Source organism: Mustelus asterias, chromosome 15, assembly GCF_964213995.1.
Source record: "Mustelus asterias chromosome 15, sMusAst1.hap1.1, whole genome shotgun sequence".
In the NCBI taxonomy this organism is placed as follows: domain Eukaryota; kingdom Metazoa; phylum Chordata; class Chondrichthyes; order Carcharhiniformes; family Triakidae; genus Mustelus; species Mustelus asterias.
The window spans coordinates 87,573,154-87,586,126 of NC_135815.1; the positions used below are offsets into that span (position 1 = coordinate 87,573,154).

Sequence of the window (12,973 nt, forward strand, 5' to 3'; positions counted from 1 at the left end):
ATCATTCCCTGACATCTTTAGCATCCATGGAGAGAAGACCTCGGTTCAACATCTCAGGACCCGGGTTCGAAACCCGCCACGGCGGCTGGTGGAATTTGAATTCAATAAAAAAAATCTGGGATTAAGAATCTACTGATGACCATGAAACCATTGTCGGAAAAACCCATCTGGTTCACTAATGTCCTTCAGGGAAGGAAATCTGCCGTCCCTACCCGGTCTGGCCTTCAAGTGACTCCAGAGCCACAGCAATGTGGTTGACTCTTAACTTCCTTCTGAACAAGGGTAACTAGGGATGGGCAATAAATCCTGGCCAGCCAGCGACGCCCATGTCCCATGAATGAATTTTTAAAAAATCTCATCCGAGAGACATCGGTACCTCTGACAGAGCGGCACCCTCTCAGTACCGCATTGATAGGATCAGCTCAGAGTTTGTACACAGGCCTCTCCAATGAGGCTTGAACCCACATCAGTGACAGGAGGGAGCAAGCTCGGCCAATGGCAGGATGATTGATGGACGGACAGCCTGAGCTACCAATCAGGAGCATGGCCTTCAATGCTTGACTACCCGTGTGAGTTGTCATGGAAACATATGGAGGACAAAATCATAAAGCCATCACACCACTTTGATCTGAACTACCCTCCTGCTGCTGCTGTCCCATTACTTGGACAGATTTTCCAAGATTTGACTGGAATGTTATTTACAATCTCCACATAAACCTCCTCTCACTCTCTCAGTGTAACTTTCTATTCTTTCCTCCCTCCATACTTATCAAACTTCTACTTAAATATTTCGCTGCTTCCCATTTCAGCATCCATATGGTAACACACTCCACATTCTACCCACTTGCTGGGTAAAGGAGTTTGCCCTCATTTTCTTGGGGTGGCACGGTGGCACAGTGGTTAGCACTGCTGCCCCACAGCGCCAGGGACCCGGGTTCGATTCCCGGCTGGATCACTGTCTGTGCGGAGTCTGCACGTTCGCCCCGTGTCTGCGTGGGTTTCCTCCGGGTGCTCCGGTTCCCTCTGACACTCCAAGGATGTGCGGATTAGATGGATTGGCCATGCTAAATTGCCTCTTAGTGTCCAAAGATGTGTAGGTTAGGTGGATTTGGCCATGGTAAATTGCCCCTTAGTGTCAGAGGGATTAACAGGGTAAATACATAGGGTTACGGGGATAGGGCCTGGGAGGGATTGGTTCGATGGGCTGAATGGACTCCTCCACCTGTACGGATTCTATGATTCTAAGACATTGCCGCCCATCTGAGGAATTTACCTTTGGAGAACGTCTTGCTGACCTTCAGCATGTTGCTCACTGTCTACCCGTCTTTGCCGTAATGATGCCAGGCTCTGTTCCACTTGCTCTCGCCCCGCCGCGTTGATCAAGGGCAGGAGATCAGGTATCAGTGCCTCCAACTCTCCCAGCTGGCCGGCCAGCTCTGTCTCCGTGGCGAAGAACTCCTCGTGCCTCCTCAAGGCCTCCTCTGAACCTTCCACGTCCAGGCCCTCGCCCGTCTGCTGGAGGAGAGCGCTGGCATCGTCCAACCAGTTGCTGGCTGCCTGAACTGCCCGCTGGTACCCCTGGATCAGAGTGTGCACCTTGTCCAGGGATGTCTGGAGAGGGAGGCAGAGAAAAGATCATTATCGCTCTGTCGAAACAGTCACCGCAACAGCAAGGCGGTAACAGACCTCGGACCCCAACAGGAAAATTGCCAGGGTCCAGTCAATTCTTAGGTTTCGTCATGATATTTCTCAAAAAAATCACAAATCCCATTTCCCTGCCAATGAGGAACAAGAACCAGAGAAGAGTCTCTCTTGGTAGCGATACAGGACTGGAGGGTGGACTGTAATAGCAGCGAGGAAGCTATAATATCAGAGAGAGCTGTGATAGTGGAGAGAGAGACCTGTAACAGTGGGCAGAGAGGGTTGTAATACTAGAGAGAGGGGACTGTAATAGTGGAGAGAGAGGGCTGTGTTGGTGGAGAAAGGGGCTGTAATACTGGAGAGTGAGGGCTGGAATAGTGGAGAGAGAGGACTGTAATAGCGGAGAGATAGGGCTGTAATAATGGAGAGAGAGGGTTGTAATAGTGGAGAGAGAGGACTGTAATAGTGGAGAGATAGGGCTGTAATAATGGAGAGAGAGGGTTGTAATAGTGGAGATACAGGGCTGTAATGGCAGAGAGAGGGCTGTAATATGGGAGAGAGAGGGCTGGAATAGTGGAGAGGGAATGCTGTAATAGTGGAGATCGGGTTGTAATCGTGGAGAGAGAGGGTTGTAATCGTGGAGAGAGAGGGTTGTAATCGTGGAGAGAGAGGGCTGTAATAGTGGAGAGAGAGGGCTGTAATCGTGGAGAGTGAGGGCTGTGTAATAGTGGAGAGATAGGGCTGTAATAATGGAGAGAGAGGGTTGTAATAGTGGAGATAGAGGGTTGTAATGGCAGAGAGAGGGCTGTAATATGGGAGAGAGAGGGCTGGAATAGTGGAGAGGGAATGCTGTAATAGTGGAGATAGGGTTGTAATCGTGGAGAGAGAGGGCTCTGTACTAGTGGAGAGATAGGGCTCTGTAATAGTGGAGAGATAGGGCTGTAATGGCAGAGGGCTGTAATATGGGAGAGAGAGGGCTGTAATAGGGGGTGGAACCTGCAGGCACAGAGTGGCCGGGGGAGGGATAGTGGGTATTGAGTGGGGGGGACACCGGCGGTACTTTGGCAGTGACTATCAGCTGTAGGGGTGGGACGTTGGAGCTATAGCTCCCAAATCTCTCACTACTGGTGTCCATTACAGACTAATTGAAAGAGATTGACCGCTATAATTAATCACCGACTCGGCTATCGATTTACAATGACTGCCGGTATGGTCGGTCAGCCAGGCGGACCTTGGCCTCCTCCTGTCCGGCAATTGACTAACCTTCCTGGCACCCAACGTCTCCTGGACTTCGGCCTCGAGCTTTGAGAGCTCAAGCAGGTTGTTCTCCACCTGTGGGGGCATCAGCTCCCGGGACTCAGCGTATTTCCCCTTCTCTTTAGCGCTCAGCGCCGCCATGATCCGAAGACTTGACTGGACCTCTTCCTCCAGGATCTGGGATTTCCGGATCTCCTCCTGGACGCCCCCGAGCTTTGCGTCCAGGTTGAAGGCCTTGCCGAGGTCTCCTTTGATCTGCCGCAGCCAGTCCAGGGTGTGCTGGATTTCAGTCTGGAAGTCGATGCTTTGGACAAGCCTGGCCTCACACTCCATTATCCTCGCGCTGATGGTTCCTTGGGCGGACTGGAGCTCCTCTTTCCAGGCCTGTACCTGCCGCCCCCTGGCCTCGCGGGCTCCGCTCTCCAGCTCGGGGGGAAACTGCTCCACCTGCTCGATCAGCCTCTTCAGGAGGCAGCCGGCGTCCTGCACGCCCCCCGCCAGGGCGCGGTAGTTCTTCAGCTTCTCCTCCACGGAGAGGGTCTCCTCGTCCGTCCTGGCCAGCCGGTCGGCCAGAGCCCGGAGCTGGGCCTCCAGCTGGAGCGAGGCGGCCTCGTGGTCGCGGTAAGCCGCCACCGCGTCGTCCAGCGTCCCGAGCCGCAGCGCGATCCTCCGGCCGAGGCGGCCGTGGAGGCTGACCAGGCCGGCCATCGCCTCGGGCTGCCAGGGCTGCCCGCCGCTCCGGAAGGTCTCCTTCCTCTGGTTCAGCTCGCCCACCGCCTTGCCGAGGCCCGTCACCTCGTCGAGGAGGGCGCGGCAGTCGCTCCGCGCGGACGCCGCCTCTTCCGAGGAGAGGCCGAGGCGCACCTTGCTGAGCTGGACCAGCTGCTCCTCCAGCTCGGCCAGGGCCTTGCCGGTGAGGTCGATCAGGGAGACGTACTCCCTGCGACCGGCCATGGCCTCCTGGATCCTGTCCGACTTCTCCTTGGCCAGCGCCACGATGCCGTTGAACTGCCTGGGGAGGACGTTGAGCTTCTCGTCCAGGAAGGAGTGGTCGGCTTCACTCAGCGACGCCAGCAGCTCCCTGCCCGTCCTCTGCACCGACAGGAGCAGGTTTTCGTACTCGGGGGACTGTTCCAGAAGCTGCCCGTACTTGCTGAGCTGAGAGGCAAGCTCTGCGTCGCTGCTCATGAGGCTGATCTGCGGGAAGGTGACAATGTCCGCCTGCTTCAGCCAGTGGCACACCTTATCCAAGTCCGCCTTGAAGTATTTCCTGGAGACCAGGACCTTCTCCAGCTCCTGCAGCCTCTGGCCGCTCCCCTGCAGGGAGCAGTCGTACACGCTCTGCAGCTCCTGCAGCTGGGCCATGATCTCGGCCGTCTCGTCCTCGGTGGCCTCCTTGGCCAGCTCCCTGCCCTGGGCCCACAGGGCCGTCACGTCGGCCTGGTACTCCTTCAGCCGGCCGCTCACGCTCTTGCAGGTCCGGATCTGCTTGCCCACGTCCAGGGGCTGGAGGGCCACGTGCTCCTGGGCCGCCACCGCCCGCTCGTTCTGCTGGACCCAGTTGGCGGCCAGGCTGACGGCCATGAGGAACTGGGTGCGGTCCGACAGCGCCTTGCTCAGGTACTTCCTGCGCTGGGCCACCACCTCGCCCAGGGAGCTCATCCTGGCGTGGAGGGCGCTCAGTGCCCGCTGCAGCCGCTGCCTCTCGTCCAGGCCCAGGCGGGCCATGGTCTTTTCGGCCTCCTCCGTCACCGCCCCGTGCGCCACCTGCTGGGACTCCAGCTCGTTGCAGACGGCGATGTGGTCCAGGAGCAGGGTCTGCGCCAACTCGGCCGGGGGGCTGCACCTCAGCGCCTCGGCAAACAGGTGCGTCTGGCCGTCTGCCCAGTCCAGCAGGTCATCCAGCTTGGACTGGCACTGGCTCAGTTCCTCCAAGATCAGGACGGAAACCTGGATCTTCTTCTCAATCAGCTCCTCCAGGTGGGCCCACTGCTTCTCAAAGTGCCGGGTCTGCTCCTTGATCAGCTCCTTGTCTTCCGGGTTCAGGCGATCCATCAGCTTCTGCTTCTGCTCCTTCAGGTCATCCAGGACAAACCTCTGAGTCTGCACAACACTCGCCAGCTTCTTCAGAGCCTCCAGGTGTTCGGCCGTACTCTCAGCATCGGTTCTGTGGCAAAGAGAACAAGGTCAGAGTGTGAAGGTACCTTGCGTCGCCTGAAAGCTTAACAATTACTGCCAGCGTCTTTCCAAAGGGAACGTTCGCAGGCTCCGTTCGGGAGCACGGGCCCTTTGCCTGGAGTGCACGTTGGGAATTGGGGAGTCTTACGCAGCATCGGTAACCCCGCTGTGGTGGGAGGGAGGCAGCAAGGAGCGGGGTGCTGAGATTCCCATCGTGCGCTCTCGATAAGCGCGCCTTCCCGCCACAGGCTGCCATCGTTCCCGGCTAAGGAGAGATGTCACAACGCTTCCTAACTCGCGGATACTTCCTGTTGCACTGGCACATGCCAGAGAGAGACGTTATACAGAGAAGACAGGCAGATAGACAGATGGCTACATGGAGAGGGAGATAGTTAAGAGAGAGAGAAAAAAGCGAGAGAAAAAAAGTGGAAAGAGAGAGCAAGTGAGAAAAAAGCAAGATAGAGAGAGAGATACAGAGAGATAGAGAGAGAGGTAGAGAGAGAGAGAGATAGAGATAGGGAGAGAGGTAGAGAGAGAGAGAGATAGAGAGAGATAGAGATAGAGAGATAGAGATAGAGAGAGAGGTAGAGAGAGCGATAAAGAGAGAGAGAGAGATAAAGAGAGATACAGAGAGATAAAGAGAGATAGAGAGGTAGAGAGAGAAAGAGAGATAAAGAGAGATAGAGAGATAGAGAGAGATAGGTAGATAGATGGATAGGTGGATAAGTAGATAGGTGAATAGGTAGGTAAGTAGAGAGATCAATTGATCAGGTCACACACTCACCTGGTCAGAACACACACTCACCTGGTCAGGTTATACACTCACCTGGTCAGGTCACACACTCACCTGGTCAGGTTACACACTCATCTGGTCAGGTTAATACTCACCTGGTCAGGTCACACACTCACCTGGTCAGGTTAATACTCACCTGGTCAGGTCGCACACTCACCTGGTCAGGTCACACACTCACCTGGTCAGGTCGCACACTCACCTGGTCAGGTCACACACTCACCTGGTCAGGTCGCACACTCACCTGGTCAGGTCACACACTCACCTGGTCAGGTCACACACTCACCTGGTCAGGTTAATACTCACCTGGTCAGGTCGCACGCTCACCTGGTCAGGTTATACACTCACCTGGTCAGGTCACACACTCACCTGGTCAGGTTATACACTCACCTGGTCAGGTCACACACTCACCTGGTCAGGTTACACACTCATCTGGTCAGGTTAATACTCACCTGGTCAGGTCACACACTCACCTGGTCAGGTCACACACTCACCTGGTCAGGTCGCACACTCACCTGGTCAGGTCGCACACTCACCTGGTCAGGTCACACACTCACCTGGTCAGGTCGCACACTCACCTGGTCAGGTCACACACTCACCTGGTCAGGTTATACACTCACCTGGTCAGGTCGCACACTCACCTGGTCAGGTCACACACTCACCTGGTCAGGTCGCACACTCACCTGGTCAGGTCACACACTCACCTGGTCAGGTCGCACACACACCTGGTCAGGTCGCACGCTCACCTGGGCAGGTTATACACTCACCTGGTCAGGTCGCACACTCACCTGGTCAGGTCACACACACACCTGGTCAGGTCGCACACTCACCTGGTCAGGTCACACACTCACCTGGTCAGGTCGCACGCTCACCTGGGCAGGTTATACACTCACCTGGGCAGGTTATACACTCACCTGGTCAGATTATACACTCACCTGGTCAGGTCGCACGCTCACCTGGTCAGGTTACACATACCTGGTCAGGTCACACACTCACCTGGTCAGGTCACAAACTCACCTGGTCAGGTCGCACGCTCACCTGGTCAGGAAGCACGCTCACCTGGTCAGGTCACACACTCACCTGGTCAGGTTAACACTCACCTGGTCAGGTCGCACACACACCTGGTCAGGTCACACACACACCTGGTCAGGTTACACATACCTGGTCAGGTCACACACTCACCTGGTCAGGTTAACACTCACCTGGTCAGGTCACACACTCACCTGGTCAGGTCACACACTCACCTGGTCAGGTCGCACACTCACCTGGTCAGGTCACACACTCACCTGGTCAGGTCACACACTCACCTGGTCAGGTCACACACTCACCTGGTCAGGTTAACACTCACCTGGTCAGGTCGCACACTCACCTGGTCAGGTCACACACTCACCTGGTCAGGTTAACACTCACCTGGTCAGGTCGCACACTCACCTGGTCAGGTCACACACTCACCTGGTCAGGTCACACACTCACCTGGTCAGGTCACACACACACCTGGTCAGGATGCACGCTCACCTGGTCAGGTCACACACTCACCTGGTCAGGTCACACACACACCTGGTCAGGATGCACGCTCACCTGGTCAGGTCACACACTCACCTGGTCAGGTCACACACTCACCTGGTCAGGTTAACACTCACCTGGTCAGGATGCACGCTCACCTGGTCAGGTCACACACTCACCTGGTCAGGTCACACACTCACCTGGTCAGGTCACACACTCACCTGGTCAGGTCGCACACACACCTGGTCAGGTCGCACACACACCTGGTCAGGTCACACACACACCTGGTCAGGTTACACATACCTGGTCAGGTCACACACTCACCTGGTCAGGTTAACACTCACCTGGTCAGGTCACACACTCACCTGGTCAGTGCACACACTCACCTGGTCAGGTCGCACACTCACCTGGTCAGGTTAACACTCACCTGGTCAGGATGCACGCTCACCTGGTCAGGTCACACACTCACCTGGTCAGGTCACACACACACCTGGTCAGGTCACACATACCTGGTCAGGTTAACACTCACCTGGTCAGGTCACACACTCACCTGGTCAGGATGCACACTCACCTGGTCAGGTCACACACACACCTGGTCAGGTCACACACTCACCTGGTCAGGATGCACACTCACCTGGTCAGGTCGCACACACACCTGGTCAGGTCACACGCTCACCTGGTCAGGTCACACACTCACCTGGTCAGGATGCACACTCACCTGGTCAGGTCGCATACTCACCTGGTCAGGTTACACTCACCTGGTCAGGTCACACGCTCACCTGGTCAGGTCACACGCTCACCTGGTCAGGTCGCACACTCACCTGGTCAGGTCACACACTCACCTGGTCAGGTCGCACACACACCTGGTCAGGTCGCACGCTCACCTGGTCAGGTCGCATACTCACCTGGTCAGGTTACACTCACCTGGTCAGGTCACACGCTCACCTGGTCAGGTCACACGCTCACCTGGTCAGGTCACACGCTCACCTGGTCAGGTCACACGCTCACCTGGTCAGGTCGCATGCTCACCTGGTCAGGTTACACATACCTGGTCAGGTCACACACTCACCTGGTCAGGTCACACACTCACCTGGTCAGGTCACACGCTCACCTGGTCAGGTCACACGCTCACCTGGTCAGGTTAACACTCACCTGGTCAGGTCGCACACTCACCTGGTCAGGTCACACACTCACCTGGTCAGGTTAACACTCACCTGGTCAGGTCGCACACTCACCTGGTCAGGTCACACACTCACCTGGTCAGGTCACACACTCACCTGGTCAGGTCACACACTCACCTGGTCAGGTCGCACACTCACCTGGTCAGGTCACACACTCACCTGGTCAGGTCGCACACTCACCTGGTCAGGTCACACACTCACCTGGCCAAGTTGTCCCATTCTTTGGTGAACTTGTCCAGTAGCACCTCCACAATGCTCATTTGGTCGTGGTAATCTCTGGCTCTCTGTTGGTCCTCTTCTCTCATTGCGAGCAGTTCATTGATCTGCTGGCACACCTCCAGCCACTGGTTGCTGAGCTGGCCAATCTCGGAGTGTTCCGGTGACTCGTGGCCTTCCGTCAGTCTGCTGACCTTCTCTGTGAGTGAGGTGATGTGAGTCTGCTTGGACTGGAACTGAGCACCCAGCTCCTAAAGAGAGGAAACACAGACAGAATGCTTCAACAGCGGATGAACCTGAACTCTGAACCTAGCCACTAACTGTGTGTGCGCCTTCATCAGCTGAGGACCATTCGGGGTAAAGGTGGAAACTCACTCTCTGAAGATGTACCTTGCCCCGATCAATCCCATTAATCAGATTATAATCATAGAATCCCTACAGAGCACAAGGAGGCCAATCGGCCCATCGAGCCTGCACCGACCACAATCCCACCCAGGCCCTATCCCCATAACCCCAAGCATTCACCCCACCAATCCTCCTGACACTAAGGGGCAATTTAGCATGGCTAATCCACCTTACCCACACATCTTTGGACTGTGGGAGGAAACTGGAACACCCGGAGGAAACCCACGCAGACACGGGGAGAACATGCAAACTCTGCACAGTGACCAGAGGTCGGAATTGAACCCGGATCCCTGGTGCTGTGAGGCAGCAGTGCTAACCACTGTGCCACGGCGCCGCCCCTGATGAATGAACATGAAAAACCTCAAACCCCTGCAACATCTGATAGCACCTGCCTGAAATCTGGGAGGGGGATCTTCCGCTCCCCATTCTGCTGGCTGGGAATGCCGGAAGGGGCGGAGAATCCAACAGGAGTCCCAAAACAGCTTTTGCACCGGCGGCATTTCCCTTTGGGATTACCACCCCCTCCCCCACTCCCGGCCAATGACATTATGGGATTCCCACCATGAAAGGTCAGGAATCACATTAGCGGGCCTCCCCGCTTTATCATCCTCCCCACATCGGGAATTCCATCCCACTGGCAAGGCTTACTACAGGACTTAACAAACGGGTACCTGGTAAACAGAACCTGCTGGGGGCACACAGGTAAGTACAGACCCCTAGGGATAGAGGATCATGCCCGGGCAGTACCCTGGCAGTGCAGATACATCAGGGCATAGAGTCACAGAGGTTTACAGCATGGAAACAGGTCCTTCGGCCCAATTTATTCATCTGGGCATAAAGGGTTAAATTACGAGGATGGGTTGCGTCACCTTGAGTGTGCGTTCCCCTGAGGATTAGAAGGTTCCGGAGTGATCGATTGGAGGATGTTTAAAATCATTAAGGGGTTTGATAGGGAAGATACAGAAAAGAAAATGATTTGCTCTGGATTTGGGGAATCCAGAACAAAGGAAAATCACCCTAAAAATTAGACTTAGGTTGTTCAGGATGGGGATCAGGAAGAGTTGTGGAAATACGGAACTCTTTTCCCCAAAATGCTGGGAGAAGGGGGGGATCAATTGGAGTTTAAGATTGATAATAGATTTGACTTGATTTGATTTATTATTGTCACATGTATTGGTATCCAGTGAAAAGTATTGTTTCTTGTGCGCTCTCCAGACAAAGCATACTGTACATAGAGTACATAGGGGAGAAGGAAAGGAGGGGGTGCAGAATGCAGTGTTACAGTCATAGCTAGGTGTAGAGACTTAATGTAAGGTAGGTCCATTCAAAAGTCCGATGACAGGGAAGAAGCTGTTCTTGAGTTGGTTGGTACGTGACCTCAGACTTTTGTATCTTTACCAATGGAAGAGGATGGAAGAGAGAATGTCTGGGGTGCGTGGGGTCCTTGATTATGCTGGCTGCTTTGCCGAGGCAGCGGGAAGTGCAGACAGAGTCAATGTATAGTGAATAATATTTTGTTTATTGAGGGTATAAAAGGATGTGAAATAAAGGTGGGGGGTTGAATGGGGTTGAGGTACAGATCAGTCATGATCTAAATGAATATTTATATCGTTCTGAAGTCAAGGGGTTGAATGGCCTACTCCTCGTGCCTGACAATCTCGGGGTTCGATATTTCTCTGTTAATCCGGGGATTATTTCTTACCTGCACCTGGACCAACTGTTTCTGAGCAATTTTCAACTCCATTTCCGCCGGCCTCCTCTTCAGGCTTTGGAGCTGCTGCTCGGTCTCCAGGAAGTAGGCCGCGAGCTCGGCTTTCTGCCGTTTGATCTCCTCCCAGCCGAGCGCCAGCTCCTGCGATCTGACCAGCTGCTGCTCAATCTGAAAGACAGTACGGCCTAGGTTCACCTCACCGACCAACATCTCCTCCTGAGGGCCGTGCTGACGCGTAACGGGGGGGGGAACAGCATCGGGTTGGACAAACACTTGGGGTGTTTGAGGTGCCCAGTGGGGTAACCCTCCTGTCTCCTGAGGGGGTTAAGTTCTGGCCCAAGGATCTTTACCGATGGAAGAGGATGGAAGAGATCACCCCAAAACCAAAAAATTCCGCCCGAGGTCAACGGACCTTTCCATGGTTCACAACCCCGCCTGCTCCCATTCCCGTGGCTGCCGAGTCAGGAAAACTAACCTCCCCGCCCCCCCCCAACCCCTCCAGAAGGTTCAAGCCCCATTTCAAAGACTTGCGCACATGATATAGCTTGACTGAAACTGTGGGAGTGCTGCACCACCCGGAGGTACCATTTTCCAAATCAAATGTTAAACCGAAGACTCATCTCCCCATTCAGGTGGATGTAAAAGATCCCAACTGGCATTATTTTGTGTTCTCCCAGTGTCCTGGTCAATATTCATCAGTTGACTTGGTCATTATCACATTGGGGTTTGGAGGAAAGGTTCTTATTTAAGGAAAGAGAAATTCGACTGAGCTCCAGATTTTCCGTTCTCGTTGACAGGGGCGGGGGGAGAGGGGGGAGTGGGGGGGCATGCAAGAAATCCAACCTCTATGTAACTGCAATAACCTATGAAACCTAGCATTCTCTGCTATAGTGTATGCCATCAAGACCTGTAGCAGGCTTGAAGGGCTGAATGGCCTACTCCTGTTCCTATTTCTTATAACCTTATATTGCTGTGCGCCAGTTGAGTGCTGCCTTTCCAACATTACTATGCAACGCCATTTTCATTGGCTGTGAAATCCTGTGGGACATCCTGAAAGGTAAAATAATGAATGCAATCCATCCATTTACCCCTATTTTTCTGTTCCCTTTCTGCCTCACAAAACATCGCATTAGACAACGCACTGGTAAATAAAAGCCCTGTGGGTGCTCTATATTCTTCACCGTGGCTCACTGAAAACTTTGACAAACAAAATCAATTTAACCTTTAAGAACTAAAGATTGAGCAGCCGATATGACAAGGGGAGACAGTAGCCTAATGGTATTGTCACTGGATTAGTAATCCAGAGACCCAGGGTATTGCGCTGGGGACCCGGGTTCGAATCCCAACACGGCATTCAATAAAAATCTGGAATTAAAAGTCTAATGATAGCCATGAAACCATTGTTGATTGTTGTAAAAACCCATCTGGTTCACTAATATCCTTCAGGGAAGGAAATCTGCCGTCCTTACCCAGTCTGGCCTACATGTGACTCCACAGCAATGTGGTTGACTCTTAAATGCCCTCTAAAATGGAGGGCAGTTAGGGATGGGCAATAAATTCTGGCCCAGCCAGCAATGCCCACATCCCATTAAAGAATAAATATACAAAACCTGAATTGTTAATTCCACCTTTGTTAAGGGTACAAAAACCCCAAGGTTGATTACATCAAATGTTTTGGTTCTAGTGCCTTGAATATGCAAATTGGGCTCTCAAAATCCACAAAGGCCTTTTTAACCATTTAATTTTTTGGTCTCAGACTGAACTGGTTACTAATAAGTTAGCAATGGAATGTGACGCTACTGTGCCTTTAAGGTACGAAAGGTACTTTAAGCATGTTCTCTGCAGTTATAAGGAGTTCTGCTTTTTAAAAATTTTGACGCCGAGGTGCCTAAGCAGATGTCCTTTTATTGCTTCTACAGCCATATCAATCGGTCTTTTTGTTTATTTTTAAATTTGGGCCTAATGCAGTATCCTGGAGTTTTACGAACTTTATGACCCTTTTGAATTGTTGGGGGAAGGCTGATTGACAGGCCAGGGTCAGGTGGTTCCTTCACAGAGGAATCCAAGGATTCATTTTCAGTTTGGCTATTT

At 53.5% G+C, this 12,973-nt stretch overlaps 2 protein-coding genes across 6 annotated transcripts in view; one reads left to right on the plus strand and one right to left on the minus strand.

The window, feature by feature from the left end:
- Window positions 1–12,973, plus strand: part of esr1 (estrogen receptor 1) — an 887,250-nt gene that overhangs the window by 790,751 nt on the left and 83,526 nt on the right. The gene's annotated exons all lie outside the window — the stretch shown is intronic.
- LOC144504750 (nesprin-1-like) overlaps window positions 1–12,973 on the minus strand; it is a 603,924-nt gene that overhangs the window by 268,513 nt on the left and 322,438 nt on the right. The window contains exons 73-76 of the mRNA XM_078230493.1: window positions 10,874–11,050; window positions 8,752–9,017; window positions 2,905–5,065; window positions 1,274–1,611 (exon numbers count right to left, since the gene is read on the minus strand). Of these exons, the coding sequence (XP_078086619.1) occupies window positions 1,274–1,611; window positions 2,905–5,065; window positions 8,752–9,017; window positions 10,874–11,050 (2,942 nt within the window). The remainder of the gene's footprint in view (window positions 1–1,273; window positions 1,612–2,904; window positions 5,066–8,751; window positions 9,018–10,873; window positions 11,051–12,973) is intronic.